Raw genomic sequence first — 16,538 nt, 5'->3', positions numbered from 1 at the left:
TCCCCTTAGTCTTAGTTGGTAAAAATCGATTATAATACCATGATGCCAAGTAGTATCAAATTCCTTTTCAAGATCTAAGTTGACCATGACTAGATGTTGCTTCAAAAACATTGCAGATATAAGAATCGGCTTTGGTGAGCACATCTAGGGTTGATCTGTTTCTCTGAAAGCCATATTGATGGTCTGGTACAAGATTCTGTGACTTGAGGAACTTGGTTGCTCAAGTCACAGAATTCCATAAGACAGTAGTATGGCAAAAAGTTTTTACCATACTACTGGCTTATGTTTTATTGTTTTATTTAATTTTAAATTATTGGATATATCTTGGCTTCATATGGAGGATTTGTGTGTCGCTGCCTCTAATGAAAGCTCAATATTTATTTATTTATTTTAACTTTTGTCATTATTCAAATATAATTCAATGGTAGTAATGGGTTGATATGCTAATTAAGCAGCGCCTGTGCCGCCATCTATTTTCCTTTCTCTTTTATATAAGCTGGTTCAGCTTATATTATGTCAGTGGTGTGGCTCTGCTTTAGAGTGCTGTCTGTCCTATAATTTATTTTTTGCTGCATAAGGACCACTGCCGTGCAAATCCTCTGCACTGGTGGATCGATCGGAGGGGAAAGGGTGGATTGGTACTTCGATCTTTTTGCCTTTGCGACGATTTGTATAGCGATTGAAATGCAGCGATTCCATGACCATTATTGACCATTAATATTGTGGTCCTCTGTCGATATGGGGCATAATGGTCAGTCAATTTTATTTTGATTTTGTTATCGTTTAGTAGTTCCTTTAACCCTTTCTGGTGATATTTCACGTCTTTTGGAACTGGTACCTCTCGGGTGGTACCGCTAAATTATTATGTAATTGGCATTATTTTATATTTATATCGGTCTTATTAATTGGATTTGAAGTGCGAAATTATATAAGGGTTTCTCGGCTACTGTTTATATCTTACCTTTACTCTCCTTTTTTCGTTTGTTTGTTTTATTTTGGCTTATTTTTATGTTAATTTTCGCTCTACAGTTTTTGTCATACTACTGGCTTATGTTTTATTTTTTTATTTAATTTTAAAATATTGGATATATATATATATATGGTGTTTAAAAAGTGATGGTCAATAATTTAAAGGTGTACTGTACAGACTACAATATGCAAAAAAAAGCCTAGTAAACATGGGTCCATAAGTGAATCGTTTTCGAGATATTGCACATTTCCAGTTGGGATCCACCGATGACAAGGTGAACGGTACAGAGTTGGGATCTACCACTGACTTGTTTATTTAGGTTAGGTTATACTCATTCTCTCCGTTTCCCCTCTCTCAATGCTCTGAGACGTAGCAGGCATATTAGTACTCGTCAAAAGGTAGTCAACATGGAAAGAAGTTATAGCAACGAAGATTACGCAGACATGCACTTCACGTATGGTAAAGCCAAAGGCAGTGCACTCAAGGCTGCAAGTTTATATCAAGAAGCATTTCCCTGCTGAAGGCAGCCCAACAGGTGCACATTCATCAGGGTACATCAATGCTTTAGAGAACATGGGCACTTCACACATGGAGTACGGGCAGGTAGGCCCAGAAGCATAACACCTTACGTTGAGGAAGGGGTGTTAGAAAGAACATCCTGTAACATCTGTAAAATCCTGTGGTGTTGAAACCAAAAATTAAAAATGTATTATCTTATGTTTAATAAAACCACCTTTAGCAAAGGATTCACAGATATTTGCAAAACTAGTGCTCCCATAGTCAGTGGCGGATTTTAACAGAAAATGTGCATTATCTCGAAAACAGTTTAAAACATCTGCAGCCCAATGTTCACTGGGACTTTTTTGCTTATTTTGGTTTGTACTTTTCACCTTTAAATTATTGACCATAATTTTTGAAATACCCTGTGTATATATATATATATATTTTTTTTTTTTTAAAATTCAGAATGGAAGCTGAGTGGGAATGTAGATTATGAGTGAAGTAAATTCCGTCGATCCCATCCCCACCCCCAATAGGATGATTGGCAGATGGCTCATTATGGCCCCCCTGCCCATCCAAGCAGACACCATGCCGCTGCTACTCAGCCAGCGTGCTTTGGGATGTGACACTAATCAGCACTAAACCCTAACCAGTGTAGGACAGAGCACCACACAGACACTCCAACACAGGAATCTCTTTCCCTGTGATCTGCCATTCCTACCACCTGGTTGGTTGTTTTTATTCCCCCCAATCTGGGTGGAAATCCCTCCACTTCCCTTGTGAGTAACCCCACTACAATCTATCAACTCCTGCCCCCAAGGCAAGATGGACATTCTGTCCAAGTGCCCCCTACTGTCCCCCGCCTTCCACCAGGTGGGCACCTTTACTACTGCTCCTGATTTCTTTCTACCACTTTAACCTCCCCCCACTTCTACCTTCAATCTTTCACTTTTTTCTTTACTTGGCTCTCCCTATTTGTAACCTTGGCTACCACAGAGTTCACCCCACCAGTGCTTTAAACTCCCTACTGCCTGACAAACCTCCTCGTGGCAATGGATGGTAAACTAGAGGTTTTTGTGTGGAAACACAGACCCCTAGGCTAAGAAGCTGGATGAACAACACAACCCCACACTAATACTACACAAACACACAAATCTATGTAAATCTATCCTTTACAGAGTTTTGTATTCATCACATTGCCTGATGCAGAGTTGGGGGAACCACCATAGCCACATTACAATTAATACTATACACTAGGTCCATTGATTACCACTCTTTGTCTTCTCCCACTCAACCATTCCTTTATCCATAGCAGCAAAGATATCCCCAATTCACAAAGGGAGATCAAATGGTGATACGAGTAATTACAGGACCTGTTGGTTCAAATTCTGTTACAGGGAAACTAATGGAGTCACTAGTTAAAGAAGCATTGCAGGATCATCTAAACAAGACTGCAGTTATAATTCAGTCACAGCATGGGTTTGTTATGGGAAAGTCCTGTGTGACCAATTTGACTGGATACTATGATGTGGTCACAAAGGAACTGGATGCAAAAAATAATTTTGATATCATATACTTGGATTTCAGGAATACTTCTGATACTGTTCCACATGGAAGATTACTGTACAACTTGGAGCAGTATAGCATTAAGGACAAGTTGCTGTTATGGAAAAAGGAATGGTTGCGTAGAAGAAGAGAGAGTGGTAATCAATGGACACTTCTCTTCGTGGACTAATGTTAGTAGTGAAGTCCCCAGGGTTCAGTGCTGGACCCATTGTTGTTTTCTATATATTTATATAGAAATTCTATATTTATCAATGATATTGGTGAAGGTATATCAGGCTTAATGTCGAAGTTTGTAGATGATACGAAGGTTGGCAAGGTAATGGCAGAAGTAATGGCTGGCATTATTGTCACTGTTAATGATAATAATGCGAGAGTACACTGCTTCAACAGGATCTAGAAAAGTTGGGCAGATGAGCTGAGGGGTAGCAACTGAAGTTTAACATTGACAAATACAAAGTACTGCATATGGGTAGCAGTAACCCCAGAGTAATGTACCAACTGTGAGGTACTACACTCAGGGTAGAGGAGAATGAAAAAGACCTGGGATAATTGTGCAATCAGATATGAAGTTCTCTGAACAGTGCAGAGGCTGCCAGAGCAGCTCATGGGATGTTGTCAATGATATGCATGAATTCTGATAGCAGGGATAAGGAGGTAATTGTCCTTGTATAAGGCATGGTCAGGCCACACCTTGAATACTGCATACAGGTCTAGAGGCCTTGAATAGTTTGAGCAAGCTCAATGCTGATGGGATTCTTCCTCTTGCTCAGATTATGCATCTGAGGGAGCATAAATTCAAACTGAGGAAAGACAGTTGTAGAACAGGTGTGAGGAAATATTTCTTTGGCTAGTGGGTTGATTGCTGGAACAAACATCCAGCTGTTAGCATTAGCATTAGTAGAGGCATATGATGCAAGAAAGCAAGCTTATACAGCATCAGCCAAAAAAAAAATTCCACTTCACTCCTCCGTTCGTTCAAAATACCTGTCCAGCTGAGCCTTAAATTTATTTAGGCTATCAACCTCCACAACAAGGGATGGAAGTCTGTTCCACCAACCAACTACTCACTGGGTAAAGGCAAATCTCCGCACATTTATCCTACATCTGTCTTTCCTCAATTTGAATTTATGTCCTCTCAGGTGATTATTCTGAGCAAGAGGAAGAATCCCATCAGCATTGAGCATGCTCAAACCATTCAAGGCTTTATACACCTCTATCAGATCACATCGCCAGTGTCTAGTCTCCAGACACTGTAATTTGCAAAACTTAAGCCTTTCTTCGTAAGAGCAACCCTTTGTTCCATTCACTAATCTTGTTGCCCTTCTCTGTACTTGTTGCAGCAGCTTACATCCTTCTTGAAATGAGGTCTCCAGACCTGTATACAGGTCTGGAGGCCTCATTTCAAGAAGGATGATTATTCCCTTATACAAGGAAATAATCACCTCCTTATCCCTGTTAGAAAAATTCTTGTATATCATTGACAAGACACCATGAGATACTCTTGCAGCCCGTCTGCACTGCTCAGAGAACTTCATATCTGCCTGCACAATTACCCCCGGGTCCTTTTCATTCTCTACCACTGTCAGTGTAGTACCACAGAGTTGATACGTTGCTCTGCGGTTGCTGTTTCCCATATGTAGTACTTTACATTTGTCAATATTAAACTTTATTTGCCACCTCTCAGCCCATCTGCCCAACCTTTCCAGATCCTGTTGCAGCAGCATAGCTTCAGTAATGTCCTTACAAACCCTGCCAACCTTTGTATCGTCTGCAAACTTGGATATTACGCTTGATATACCATCATCAATATTATTTATAAATACAGAAAATAATAATGGACCCAACACTGAACACTGAACCCAGAGGGACTCCACTAATAACATTAGTCCACGATGAGAAGTGTCGATTGATTACCACTCTCTGTCTTCTCCCCCTCAACCACCCCTTTATCCATAGCAGCAATTTGCCTCCAGTGCCACACTGCTCCAATTTGTGCAGCAGTCTTCCATGTGCAACAGTATCAAAAGCCTTTCTAAGATCCAAGTATATAATATCAAAGTTATTCCCTGCATCCAGTTCTTTTGTGACTGCGTCATAGTATCCAATCAAATTGGTCAAGCAAGACTTTCCCTTAACAAAACCATGCTGTGTCCGAATTATAACTGAAGTCTTGTCTAGATGATCCTGCAGTGCTTCTTTAACCAGTGCCTCCATTAATTTTCCTGGAACAGAAGTTAAACTCACAGGTCTATAATTACTTGTGTCGGCCTTTGATCCTCCTTTGTGAATTGGGGTCACATTTGCACATCTCCAGTCTATGGGTACCTCCTCTGAGTCCAAGGAAGCTCTCATAATTATGGCTAAGGGTTTGCTTACTTCCTTTGCTGCCTCCTTTAATATAACTGGATAGATCCCATCTACCCCAAGTGCCTTTCTTGTGTTTATCTTCAACAATTTCTCCTCCACTTTACTCTCAGTTATTGCAAAATTATCTAGCTTACTGCCAGAGTTGAATACACCTCTGGCATTCCCCTTGCTGAATAACTCCTCATGTGTGAATGTCAATGCAAAATATTCATTTAGTTTGTTAGCTACCTGAGCAGGATCATCAACAGTTGAACCACTGATATCAAGTGGACCAATCTGATTCATCCCCTTCCTTCTAGAGTTTACATAAGTAAAGAACTCTTTGCTGTTTTTCTTTGCATCCTTTGCCAAAGATTTCTCATAATCTGCCTTTGCCTGCCTAACCTCCTTTGTGACTTGGTTACAGACCAGCTTATATCTATCATAGGCTTCTGTGTCACGTATTAATTTATATGTATCCCATGCATTTTTTTTTTCTCTGCCATGTGTTTCATTAGTTCATCTGACATCCATTTAGGCCTATACCTTGAACAATATTTCTTAGTTGTTATGTAAAGCCTAGTAGCTTCCAAGGTAAGTTCTTTGAATGCTTCCCATTTTGAATATGCTGTTGGTAACATCATCAGTTGGTCCCACTGTATAGAATTTAAATACTGTCTCAGACCATCGTAGTCGCCTTTATGAAAGCAATAACCCTTCCCTTTACCCCTGATGGTAATTACCTCTTTGAGTAAATCCCACTTCAGCACACTGTGATCACTGCCACCTAGTGGTTCCTTTATCTGCAGATTCTTAATGCATGAAGAATCACTACTGATAATCAAATCAAGTATATTACTCCCTCTAGTTGCCTCCCGAACATGCTGATGTAGAAAACAATCATCCAATAAATCCACAAAAGCCTTGCCAGTGTGTGAGTGACCAACCCACAAATTCCAGGTTAATATATGGGAAATTAAAATCCCCCATTATAAGACTCTCTGATTTACTGGCCCACTCTATTTCCCTGTACATTTTCTTATTATACTCATCAGAGTTATTAGGCCTATAGCACACTCCTACTCTCAATTTTATCTCCCAATGCTTATGTCACACCAAACTGACTCGACACTGCACTGTCCAGCGATGTCGACTGGCTTCACTTCCTTGGATTTTGTGTTTCTTAACTAATAGCATAACCCCTCCTCCCTTCCTATCCTGTCTATTCTTTCTGTTGTTGTGGACGTTCATAGCTTAAATAAATTCAAGGAAGAACTGGACAAACTTTTGGAGTGAATGGCAATTTTTTTTTTTTTTTTTTGACTGATCCTATATAAGCTTGCTTCCTTGTATCATGTGTCAACTAATGAATTGAATAATGACCAAGCTAATGCTATATCTTTAAATAAATTCCACGTAAATAGTCTATGGTCAGTGCCACCTAGTAGCTCCTTTACCTAAAGATTCTTAATACATAAAAAGCCACATTAATAATCAGAGTATTGCTTTCTCTTGTTGCATCTCTAATATGTTGGTGTAGGTACATGCTGCACCTTCACAATGAGTTTCTTCAGTATTGTCTTTCTTCAGATAAGCAAAGCCAACATTTGGACAAGTTTCACCTCCACAACAAATTCTTGGATATTGCTCCAGTTTACCATTAAAAAAAATTTTAAAGCAGTATATACACAGTTTATTTTAAAATATAATTTTCTTTTAAATAAAGTTTATATAAAATTTTAAAGTAGTATTTAAATGAATAGACAATGCATTCAGGCATTGATAAAATAAATAAAATATTTTATGTATTTAACACCAAAAGAGAATAAATTTTGCATTTATCATAGCTTCAACCACAGAAATTACAAAATAAACAAAGTTAAGGAGTTGTTTATTTTAAAGCAAGTAATCAATAATATGCATATGCAGGAAGGACACTTGAAAAGTTTCTCGCCTACTATATATTTTATTATTTGAAATTCAAATAAATAATAGTATTAAATAAACATTTATATGCATGTAATAAAATTTTAGAGTAATATCTTAAATGCTATTATTTGTTTAGGATTAAAAAGGTCACCACAAAAATCAATAATTTCACAAAAGAAGAGAGCAATGTGGTAATGAAGTACCTTTATGCAAAACAGCTGTCTGAGAAGCAAAACTACAAGGACATTAGACAATGACTGCTTATTATTATGATACTATCAAAGGCTTGGTTGCTCAACTGAAAATGGGATCACAGAGTCTAAAAATGAACTTAGATCTAGGTGGTGAGTGACTGTCACATCTCAAAAAATATCAACTGGTGGAATAATAAAGAATTTTGTTAGTAGGGATAAGGAGGTGATTATTCCACTGTATAAGGCAATGGTCAGGCTGCATCTTGAATTCTGCATTCAGGTCTGGAGGCCTCATTTTAGAAAAGATATAGAGCTACTGGAGAGGGAACCAAAAAGAAAAGACTGGAGAAAGGAACAGAAGGATGATCTTACCAAAAATGGCTTCAGTTCTACAAATTGCAGCATCTGAAGAATAGGCACCTGAACGGTGATCTGACTGAGGTGTTTAAGGCTTTGAATGGAGTGAGCAAGCTCAATACCAATGGGATTCTTCCCCTTGCTCAGACTATGCACATGAGGGAGGCATATCAAATTGAGGAAGGATGGTTGCAGAATAGATGTACGGAAGTTGGCCTTTAATCAATGAGTGGTCGATTGTAGGAACAAATTTCCATCTGATGTTCTGGAAGTGGATAGCTTGAATAAATTCAAGGAAGAATTAGACAAACTATTGGAGGGGATAGATAGGTGAAATGGGAAGGGTTTATTTTTTTTTGCCGATGCTGTATAAGTTTGTCTTCTTGCATCATTTGCAACTACTAATACTACTGATGACATCATTTCAAAAATCTTTCATGTTCAGTTCTTCCCTGGTATCATAAGTTTCGAATGCATAACAGCAGAGGGTAAATTATATAATGATAATTTTTGAGAAATCTGATCAGGATTCATATAAGTCAGTCAGCCAATGGTCACCATGGATGACACTTAGATTCCTTGCTATAATCTAGAGACAAAGCAACAGTCTATGTGATGGCATACAAAGGATTTCCTTCCTGCAAGAAATTGAGAGGTACCATCAGCTACCATGGCAATTCCACAATTTTTCTGAGACAAAGTAAAGATAATATCCAGGGATGTGCTGGAGAGGACTCAAGCAAGACCCTTGATAAAAAAAAAAAAAATTTCTTTGATAAAATTTAAGACTGTATTAACTGGGGATGACCCTTAGCTGAAATTCTTCAAGTGAGTCCCTTGTTAACAAATTCACAGCACACCCCTGGTAATATTGAGAATGACAAATTCATTACGAATGGATATTATTCTAAATATAAAAATAGCGAAATGCTTAAAGTACGGTACTCACCTTGAATATAATCTGCAATAGTTTTATGAAAAGACTGATGGCTAAATTTAAGGTGGAATGATTAAGTTAATGCATTAAGGTGGGTTGAAATTTAATTCAATGGAATTTTAAAATAAGTGCAAGGAAGCAGAAGTGCACTACTCCGTCCCTGGTTGTCATAAAGTAGAAAATAGTTAATCTGCAACATAAAAGAATTGATAATGCCAATAGTTGTGATGACAGACTTTCGTTAAGTTATAACGTCTTCAGTTGGTGGTGTTAAGTGAGAAGTAGCACGTGCTGTATTTTTAAAGAATTTTCTATACTCTCGTGATGCTCTTTGGAACACGTGGGAATCTCAGATGTGAGAGATTCCAAGCCGAAAAAAGATGAAAGGGAAGTTTTGCGTTTAGGATGTTGAGATAGTATTGTGTCGAAACCATTCGATAATGAGGGCTTCATATTGAAGAATTTTGTGGCTGGTTTTTAGTCTTATAATAGTGATAGCGGAGTCAATTAAAGACGTGTGATTGTGGGTTTGAGCTTGTATTGTGAGTTCTGTACTAGCTTGTCCTGATCTAAGACTATTATAGTGGTAGTATGCGCGAGTGTTGGAGGTTTTGATAGAACCAAACTTGGTAGTAGTATTACCAATATAACGGGCATCACAGTTTGGTTGACATTTAATCAAGTAAATTATATTGTTCAAATTGTTGGTTGGGTATTTGTGTGCATCTTTGTAAGTGTTGAATAAGGATCCGAGTTTATTATAAGATGAAAAAATGAGGGAGATAACTGTACCTGTAAACACACGGCGGAACTGTCCGGCAAGTTCGTTATGGTATGGGAGGATGATGCGTATATTTGCATTGGTGGTGGGTTTTGGTGGATTGTTAATTTTACTTTTGGCGACGGAAATAGTGTTGAATGAGTTGGGTAGTTCCTAGCTGTAAATTTTTCTGTGAGGTATTGAAGTTCATTGGTTAAGTCATTTTGTGAGGTGCTATATTTGAGGGCATTATGTATTTGGTTGTATTAAACCGCTTTTTTTGTGCAGAGGGGGTGGTGTGAAGCAAAATGTAAATACAGTAAACCCTCGCTATTTGCGGTTTCGCGATCGCTGCTTTAATATAAAATGAAACCTAAAAAAAAAAAAAAATGTGAATTTTAAAGTGCCGTGAATATTTTCTGCCATAAAAAAACATGGGCGTGGCTAAAATTATCTTTCCCGGTCAAAACAGCGCTCAGTGGGTGGGGGGAGAAGGGTGACAAAATCGCGAGAGTGGATGTTTCTCGCTAATCCTTGTTCAGTATGTGTTATGCGCTTGTCATGGAAGGTTTTGTCGTTTGCTTTTAATTTACATGCTTATAAATTGAATAAATTTATCAATTTATAAATTGATATGCTTACAAAAGTGATAAATCTACCGTTTTGCAGTGTAAAACAGACTTTTTCGAGTGTGTTAACGGAAGAAAGTGACTTTATTGTGGACAAGTTCTTTCTAACCCGTACAAAAATATGGCTATGAATAACAAGGAAAATGTGAAAAGATCAAAGAAGGTGATGACATAAGCAAATAAAATTGAGTTATTAGACAAAAAATTTCTAATGGTGAAAGTGTCTCCTCAGTGGCAAAACATTATAAAATCAATGAGTCAACGGTACGATCAATCAAAAAATCGGAAGAAAAAATCTGCTGTAGTGTCCGTGAAAATACGCTAATCACTTAAAAAAATCTGTAACTCGTGATGTTAAATTAGAAAAATGGAAAAAGCTTTAAATCTGTGGATAGAAGACCTAACTCAAAATAAAATTCCGTTAAGTTCACTCATCATTTGTGAAAAAGCAAAACTCCTTTATCAACACTTTAGCGAAACTGGTGATAGCACTGGCGGGATAAGTTTTTTTGCTAGCAAAGGCACTGGTTTGAAAGATTTGTTTGAAATTTCTAATAAATAATACATTTAATATTAAATTGTTTCTTATTTTAATTTTGATGCCATATGCTTACATTTCACTACGTACTGTCTATGTACATAGTCATATTATGAAGGTACATATAATACATACATAGACAAAATTTTAGACTAGTTTTTCTTATATATTTCATACTTTGGAACGGAACCCCTTTATTACTATGGGAGTCATAACTCAGTATTCGCGACATTTCTCAGGAACGTAACCCCCGGGAATAGCGGGGGTTTACTGTATTTACCTGTATGTGTATTATAGGTACCTAGTTTGGTACCTATTTTGTAAACGGTGAAGTTGAGAAAATTAATTTGGTTGTTGGTTTCAATTTCAAGAGTGAGTTTTAATCTATCGTGTATTGAATTAAATTTTAAAAAGAGATTGTCTATAGTGGACCTATTGCCTATTATGAGTATGTCATCAGCGTAACATGTGTATTCTTATTTCTGGAGGGAAGGGTTTCCGTCCCTATTTCCGCCGCCAAAAGTAAAATTAACAATCCACCAAAACCCACCACCAATGCAAATATACGCATCATCCTCCCATACCATAATGAACTTGTCAGACAGTTCCGCCGACTGTTTACAGGTACAGTTATCTCCCTCATTTTTTCAGCTTATAATAAACTCGGATCCTTATTCAACACTTACAAAGACACACACAAATACCCAACCAACGATTTGAACAATATAATTTACTTGATTAAACGTCAACCAAACTGTGATGCCTGTTATATTGGTAGTACTACTACCAAGTTTGGTTCTACCAAAACCTCTAACACTCGCGCATACTACCACTATAATAGTCTTAGATCGGGACAAGCTAGTACAGAACTCACAATACATGCTCAAACCCACAATCACACGCCTTTAATTGACTCCGCTATCACTATTATAAGACTAAAAACCAGCCACAAAATTCTTCAATACGAAGCCCTCATTATCGAATGGGTTCGACACAATACTAATCTCAACATCCTAAACGCAAAACTTCCCTTTTGGCTTGGAATCTCTCACATCTAAGATTCCCACGTGTTCCAAAGAGCATCATGAGAGTATAGAAAATTCTTTAAAAATACAGCACGTGCTACTTCTCACTTAACACCACCAACTGAAGACGTTATAACTTAACGAAAGTCTGTCATCACAACTATTGGCATTATCAATTCTTTTATGTTGCAGATTAACTATTTTCTACTTTATGACAACCAGGGACAGAGTAGTGCACTTCTACTTCCTTGTGCTTATTTTAAAATTCCATTAAATTAAATTTCATCCCACCTTAATGCATTAACTTAATCATTCCACCTTAAATTTAGCCATCAGTCTTTTCATAAAACTACTGCAGATTATATTCAAGGTGAGTACTGTACTTTAAGCATTTCGCTATTTTTATACTTAGTCTATTATCACGGTATTATAAGAATTCTATAACTTTATACTTGTGAATATTATTCTTCCTTGCGATTGAAATTTCATGATAATTTCTTGCATACAACTTTTTCAGTCACAAGACTTAGGTAACCTTGAAGACAAGCAGCAAATAAGGTCATGAATGGTTGTCACATCTATCCTATTCTCCTAATATGGCAGCTTTGATTACTACATGTTTCCTGCACTGAAAAATATTTGGAAAAAAATGTAACACTAGGAGAAAATTAATATTGTTATTCATGCAACTGAAGAGTGGTTATAGGACCAAGACAATGGATTCCACATAAGGAAATCTAGAAAAGATAAGGGAACAATACATCATAGCCTACCCCTATTGGTAGGCTATGATGTATAAAAGTTGATTCATTTTCTTTCTGTGATAGGCTAGAAAATTTTTCAAATATCCCCCTCACATAACTGGTCAGTTTCAAAAAATAACCTCCAAGATTTACATAATGAGTAAAGCTTTTACCTTTAGTCTTGTGATACTTGGAGGCTTAAACCGCAACCTAAAATGCAACACCCATTTTTTACCATTTGAATCCAGTTTTCGAAACTGACTAAGCCAAACTTGTGATTCTGGCAACCATAAAGAAAAAAGATGACGTGTAACAGGGCCTATTCCACAATGTTTAGCAGCATATATGCACAATTCTTCTGCAACATAAATTGTTCCTCCTGGTAACTCTAAAGGTACTTCTTGTGTACAGAGTTGAATAATCACACCACTTTCCATTGTTAACATTGTTCAGGTAATCTGTATTTCTACCTGAAAGAAATATGAAGTAGAATGAGCACATAAATTTTATATTTAAATATATATCAAAACAATATAAATTAGAGAAATAGATTGCCTATCAACTTTATGAGGACCATGGAAGTTTGAGTTATATGCCACCATCTATGCAAAAATATGTAAATTGAAGGTGTCACAGTGTAATATATGCAAGAAAGTGCTACATGTGGCCCAAAAAATCAGTTTTCTGGAAATTGTGAATGGTAGAATTGCATGGACTTCAAATACAGTAAAGAGTAAGGCTGGACTTGTGACATATTCAAAGACTAGTATCATTTAAGTCTAATGAATAGAAAAATACCTGACTTTTTTTTTTCCATTCTCATGTCATCTTGGAACTGACATGAGACTGAACATGTAAGGCAATAGAGTGAGGCGATAATATGTTCCAGGCATCAAGCGATGCCTGGAACATATTATTGAAGTGTAACTATGGTCAAACAACGAAACAATTAACCTCTGCATTTAATGTGGGAATATTTATTATACACTGCCTGACCACTTTATAGGACTACTATTGGCCCAAATTATTGCTCTAACACACTGTGGCATGGAATCAGTAAGGTCTTGAAAATTAACTTGAGGAATATTGTTGAACCACTGTCCTCAACGCCTGAAGTGATATCTTGACAAATGTGCCTTTCTAGTTCATCCTACAGATTTTCAGTGGAATCAAAACCCAGTGATTGCACTGGCCACATATGATTGACATTTCTTCATGTTCCTCAAATTTTTCTTTCCCACATTTGGTGTAACTTATGGTTGCATCGATATCTTGAAAGTGTCTGCTGTCCATAGGGGCAAATATACAACAATGCTGAATGTGCCTAACCAGAATGATGTCCAGTTATATGCTTGCATTTAAAGTGCCCAGCATTGACCCTACAGGAGTAAGAGACTTTTGTGGAAGCCACTACTCTCAGGCAACAACCAGAAAATACCAGTGCATACAGGAGTGGAGGCAAGTCACGTGATCCAATGAGTGCTAATTTATGCTCTTTAGCACTGATAAAAGAGTGTGTATATAGAGGAAACCATACATACATACAAGGCATCAGAACAATCTTGTTGTCTATTGAAAATATGGATTGCTGGAGGTGGCATAACAATGTGAACATGTTTTCATGGTATACAGTCTGCTGAACCCAATGCTGGGCACTTTAAATGCAAGCATATAACTGGACATCATTCTGGTCAAGCACATTCGGCATTGTTGTATATTTGCCCCTATGGACAGCAGATACTTTCAAGATATCGATGCAACCATAAGTTACACCAAATGTGGGAAAGAAAAATTCGAGGAATATGAAGAAATGTCAATCATATGTGGCCAGTGCAATCTCTGGGTTTTGATTCCACTGAAAATCTGTAGGCTGAACTAGAAAGGCACATTTGTTAGCAGCCACATTTGTCAGAATATCACTTCAGGAGTTGAGGACAGTGGTTCAACAATATTCCTCAAGTTAATTTTCAACACCTTACTGATTCCATGCCACAATGTGTTAGAGCAATAATTTGGGCCAATAGTAGTCCTAATAAAGTTGTCAAGCAGTGTATAATAAATATTTGGGAACCACTGGTCTGAAAGATATATAGGCCAGTTGTTCATAAACTTTAGACCCCTGTATGAAATAAAACAGGCTTCTAAAGTTAGGTCATTCAATCATCTTATCTTGATTATACACCAACTGTAAGTTGTAAGTATGCTAAAATTACTAGACAACATAAAATCTAAAATATTCTGGTAAAAGCTGCATTTCGATCAACCATCAACAGTCGATGGTTTGACTGTTGATGATCCTGCTCAGATAGAAAACAAACAATGAGTATTTTGCATCTACATTCACACATGAGGAGTTATTAAAGATTGAAAATGCCAGAAGGTTATCAAATTGTAGCAGGGTGCTTAATGACTTTGTAATAACTGAGAGCAAAGTGGAGGAGAAATTGTTGAAGTTAAACATAAGAAAGGCACCTGGGGTGGATGGGATCTATCCAGTTATATTAAAGAAGGCAGCAAAGGAACTGAGCAAACCCTTAGCCATAATTATGAGAGCATTCTTGGACTCAGTGGAGGTCCCATGGACTGGAGATGTGCAAATGTATCCCCAATTCACAAAGGGGGATCGAAGGGTGACACGAGTAATTACAGACTAGTAGTTTAACTTCTGTTCCGGTAAAATAATCAAGTCACTGGTTAAAGACGCATTGTAGAATCATCTAGACAAGACTGCAGCAATAATTCAGACACAGCATGAGTTTGTTAAGGGAAAGCCTTGTCTGACAAATTTGATTGGATATTATGATGTGGTTACAAAGGAACTGGATGCAAAAAATAATTTTGATATCATATACTGGGATTTTAGGAAAGCTTTTGACACTGTTTCACATGGAAGACTACTGTATAAATTGGAGCAGAATGGCATTAAGGGTAAGTTGCTACAATGGATAAAAGGATGGTTGAGTGGGAGAAGACAGAGGGTGGTAATCAATGGGCACTGCTCTTATTGGACTAATGTGATTAGTGGAGTCTCACAGGGTTCGGTATTGGGTCCACTGTGGTTTTGTATATTTATCAATGATATTGATGAAGGTATATCAGGCTTAGTGTCGAACTTTGCAGATGATACAAAGGTTGGTAGAGTTGTTAATGACAGTAATGGCAGTGTGCTACTGCAACAGGATCTAGAAAATTTGGGAAGATGGGCTGAGAAGTGGCAACTGAAGTTCAACATTGACAAATGCAAAGTACTGCATATGGGTAGAAGTAACCCCAGAGGAACATACCAACTGTGTGGTACTACACTTAAGGTGGTATAAAATGAAAAAGATCTGGGATTATTTGTGCAGTCAGATATGAAGTTTTCTGAGCAATGTAGACAGGCTGCCAGGGCAGGTCACGGGGTTTTGTCAATGATATACAGAAATTTTGCTAGCAGGGAAAAGGTGGTGATTGTCCCTCTATATAAGGCAATGGTCAGGCCACGTCTCGAATACTGCATACAGGTCTGGAAGCCCCCATTTTAGGAAGGATGTAGATTTGCTTGAGTGTGTACAGAGAAGGGCAACAAGATTGGTGAGGGGAATGAAGGGATCCTCTTACCAAGAGAGGCTTAAGTTCTGCAAATTGCAGTGGCTGGAGACTAGTCGCCTGCGAGGTGATATGATTGAGATGTATAAGGCCTTGAATAGGTTAAGCACGCTGAATTCTAATGGGATTCTTCCACTTGTTCAGATTACAAACCTAAGAGGTCATAAATTCAAATTGAGTAAAGACAGATGTAGAATTGATGTGTGGAAATTTGCCTTTAGCCAGCGGGTGGTTAATTGCTGGAACAAGCTTCCATCTGTTATTGTGGAAGTTTATATATTAAATAAATTTAAGGAGGAACTGGACAAACATTTAGAGGGAATGATTGCGTAAAAAAAAATTTTTTTTTTTTTGGCTGATGCTGCATAAGCTCATACCCATGCTTCCTTGCATCACATGCCACTATTACTATTTTCATTTAACTAATTAAAAAATCTATTTCTTAATTTAGCTGA

The 16,538-nt window shown here is 37.4% G+C and overlaps 1 protein-coding gene across 1 annotated transcript in view; it reads right to left on the bottom strand.

Moving 5' to 3' along the window:
• The window catches only part of hop (tyrosine-protein kinase hopscotch), a 215,831-nt gene extending 202,899 nt beyond the window's left edge, over window positions 1-12,932 (bottom strand). The window contains exon 1 of the mRNA XM_090380791.1: window positions 12,669-12,932. Coding sequence (XP_090236917.1) covers window positions 12,669-12,932 — 264 coding nt within the window. The remainder of the gene's footprint in view (window positions 1-12,668) is intronic.
• Between the last annotated feature and the right edge of the window lie 3,606 nt (window positions 12,933-16,538).

This window comes from Mastigoproctus giganteus, chromosome 9 (genome assembly GCF_048544385.1).
Source record: "Mastigoproctus giganteus isolate SK-2022 chromosome 9, ASM4854438v1, whole genome shotgun sequence".
Lineage (NCBI taxonomy): Eukaryota > Metazoa > Arthropoda > Arachnida > Uropygi > Thelyphonidae > Mastigoproctus > Mastigoproctus giganteus.
The sequence above is the reverse complement of the archived record's forward strand: the minus strand, read 5'-3'. Positions and strand labels throughout refer to the sequence as shown.